This window comes from Propithecus coquereli, unplaced genomic scaffold (assembly GCF_000956105.1).
Source record: "Propithecus coquereli isolate 6110/MARCELLA unplaced genomic scaffold, Pcoq_1.0 Scaffold592, whole genome shotgun sequence".
NCBI lineage: Eukaryota > Metazoa > Chordata > Mammalia > Primates > Indriidae > Propithecus > Propithecus coquereli.
Genome location: NW_012151863.1, coordinates 53,338 through 56,011, shown reverse-complemented (window position 1 = coordinate 56,011; position 2,674 = coordinate 53,338). Strand labels below are relative to the sequence as shown.

The following is a 2,674-nucleotide window of genomic DNA, read 5'->3' as shown; positions in this document are numbered from 1 at the left end:
TGCCCGGGGTGTGGCAGCGACAGGCTTTGCTCTGTCCCTTGCAGGTGGCCTCAGCCCCGAGTCCAGGAGGATCCTGACGCCCGCCCTCAAGAAACGGGGCCGCGGGGGCCGCGGGGAGGCGGCCGGGCCGGAGGAGGGTGCCGAGCGCGCGGAGGCCACCCAGCACGTGACACTCAGCCTGTCTTTCAAGCGTTACGTCTTTGACCCCCACAAGCGCATGGTCCAGTCCCCCTGAGACCCGGCGACCTCCTCGGGGGGCCTCCTCGCCCCGGCCCGGCCCGGCCCGGGCTGCTGCGCCACAGGCCCGGTGAGAAGCAGGGGACGGGGCCAGGCGGGGGGGAGGGGGATGTCACCAGGACCGGGAGGCTCTGTCCCTCTCTCCACCCCGGGGCAGCCACCAGGAAAGGGCGGTGGCCGGGGGACCTGGTGCCGGCGTCTGCCACTCGGCCCCGGCCTCTGGCCGTCTGTGGGCCTCACCTCTCCCCACCCCTGTCCCCCAGGCCTCGAATAAATGTCCCCTGGCCCCAGCCCGCTCCGCGAGCGCCTCTCTCTCTCCGCTTCGCGGGGGGCCCTGAGCCCCCCACCCCCCGAGTCTGTTCGGAGGGGAACGTCCCAGGGCGGGGGAGGGGACCGGGACTCAGAGCCCCGTGGGCTGCGGGCGTCCCCTGGGGATCTGGGCTCCTGGCTCCTGGGGGTGTCCCGGGTCTTGAGTGAGAACAAGGGGGCGCCAGGCAGCTGAGTCCAGAGAGGGGACATCTGTGGGCCTGGGACTGTCCCCCCGGGGTGCTGGGGAGCATCGGGCAGAGCAGACTAGGGGGGTCGCTCCCCCATCCCGACACCAGGACCCCCCCGGGGCCACATGTCCCCAGAGGGCAGACACGGATAGATGTCGGAGTCACCCCCGGAGCTCAGCTTCTGCCCTTCTCCCTTCTGGCTGTGTGACTTGGGGGGGCGGGTCCCCAACCTCTGTGCCTTTGTGTCCCCAGGTGCGGAATGGGGAGAAGAAAAGCGGGTGCTCCGTAGGGTCACCCTGGAGAGGCGGGACTTAGCGGGCACCGCTGGCCGGGTTCTAGCTGCTGCCTAGGAGTGCGTCCAGACACCTCCCGCCAGGCAGCGAAGGGCCCAAGGAAGTGTCACCTCTTAGGGAGTGACACAGCACAGCCCCGAACCGACCTCCGTGAGGGTCCCCGCAGCCACCCGCCTCCTCCGTCCCCACGTCGGGACGGCAGAGGGCACCCCCAGAGCCCCGGGCGGCAGGTGAGCTCAGGCAGAGGAGGGGCAGCCTGGTCAGGGTGGCCCGAGAATGTCCCCCGCCGGCCACCCTCTATCGGGCCGGGATCGCTGGAAACCCGAGTGCCCATCAGCGGGGTCAGGCCGGGCCGCGCAGCCTTTGAAGGCAGGGAAGGGGGGTCAGGAGCCGGAGCCAGCGCCCAGCTCCGGCTGGGGCAGAGGGGTGGCGCTTGTGTCCCCGTCCCCGGCTCCATGCCCCCCCCCCAGGCGGCCGCAGGCCCATGTTCAGAGAGGACAGGGCTGCAGGGGCCGGGGCCGGGGGGCCGGCTGGGATTGGTGGGGTCCCCAACCCGCCCGGCTGATGCAGCAGCCTCCAGATAAGACTTATCTGGAAATGTCCCCAGAGTGGAGACTGCTGGACACAGGCTTGGGGCTTAATACGGTTTCGACAGAGATAACGTCTCTGCCCAACACGAAGCCCCAGGGGCCGGAGAGGCCAGGCCTCCTGCGTGTGTCTCTCCTCCCCGTCTGTGCTACCCTTGTCCCTGTGTCCCTGGGGGGCGTCTGTGCGCGCTCCCTCCCCTGGGGGCTTCGGGAGCGCTGGGTCGCTCAGCGCGTCCGTCCTCTGTGGCCTGGGCCGCCTGGGTGGGGTGTTGCAGAGAAAGTAGGAGTTCGCCGGGGCAGGAAGGGTGGCGGGTGGCTGCAGGGACAGCGGCCGCCCCGGGAGAGCTCTGGGGATGCTGGGGCCTTCCTGCCTGAGCAGGGATGAGGTCATGGCTGCCGTCCCCACCCCCCCCACCCCAGCCCTGCTGCGACTGCCGGAGCTTCCAGGCGCGCAGGCAGCCCGATTAAGAAGAGTAATTAGCGCTCGGCTGATAACAGAGTCATTAATTAGCCCGGCTCAGCCCGCACCCGCCTGGCTGCGGGAGTCGCGAGTGGAGGCAGCGGGGGGAGGCTGGGAGTGGGGGACATGCGCCAGCCCCACGTCCCCCGCCCCCCCCGCCAGGGGGCACAGCAAGACCCCGCCACCTTGCCCTGTGCTGTCCCCCCCTGGGGGGACCCCACATTCTGGAGGCCTTTGCCCCCCGCCCCCCGCTCCGGCCGCCTGGCAAGGCCGTTGCGTGGGGACAGCGCTGCTCCCAGCAGGGGGGTCTCCTGGTCGCCCCCAACTGCTGCCCCGGCTCTTGGAGGGGTGGGGAGGAGGGGAGCGGCTCTGGGAATTTGCTTCCTGGAAGTCCGCACAGAGGGGAAACTGAGGCAGGGCAGTGGTCAGTCGTGTACGCCAGCCCCGCCCAGGGCAGGGAGCCCTGCCGGGGAAGCACAGGGCACCTCCTCCCAGCACCCCAACTCTGCCTGGCACCCTGATTCCACATAGCACCCCAACTCTGCCCAACACCCCGACTCTGCCAAGCACCCTGATTCCACATAGCACCCCAACTCTGCC

The 2,674-nt window shown here is 70.3% G+C and overlaps 1 protein-coding gene across 1 annotated transcript in view; it reads left to right on the top strand.

The window, feature by feature from the left end:
- The window catches only part of EEFSEC (eukaryotic elongation factor, selenocysteine-tRNA-specific), a 278,454-nt gene extending 277,947 nt beyond the window's left edge, over positions 1-507 (top strand). Inside the window, exon 7 of the mRNA XM_012658965.1 lies at positions 45-507. Within this exon, the coding sequence (XP_012514419.1) occupies positions 45-235 (191 nt within the window). The 3' untranslated portion in view covers positions 236-507. The remainder of the gene's footprint in view (positions 1-44) is intronic.
- The last annotated feature ends 2,167 nt before the right edge of the window (positions 508-2,674 follow it).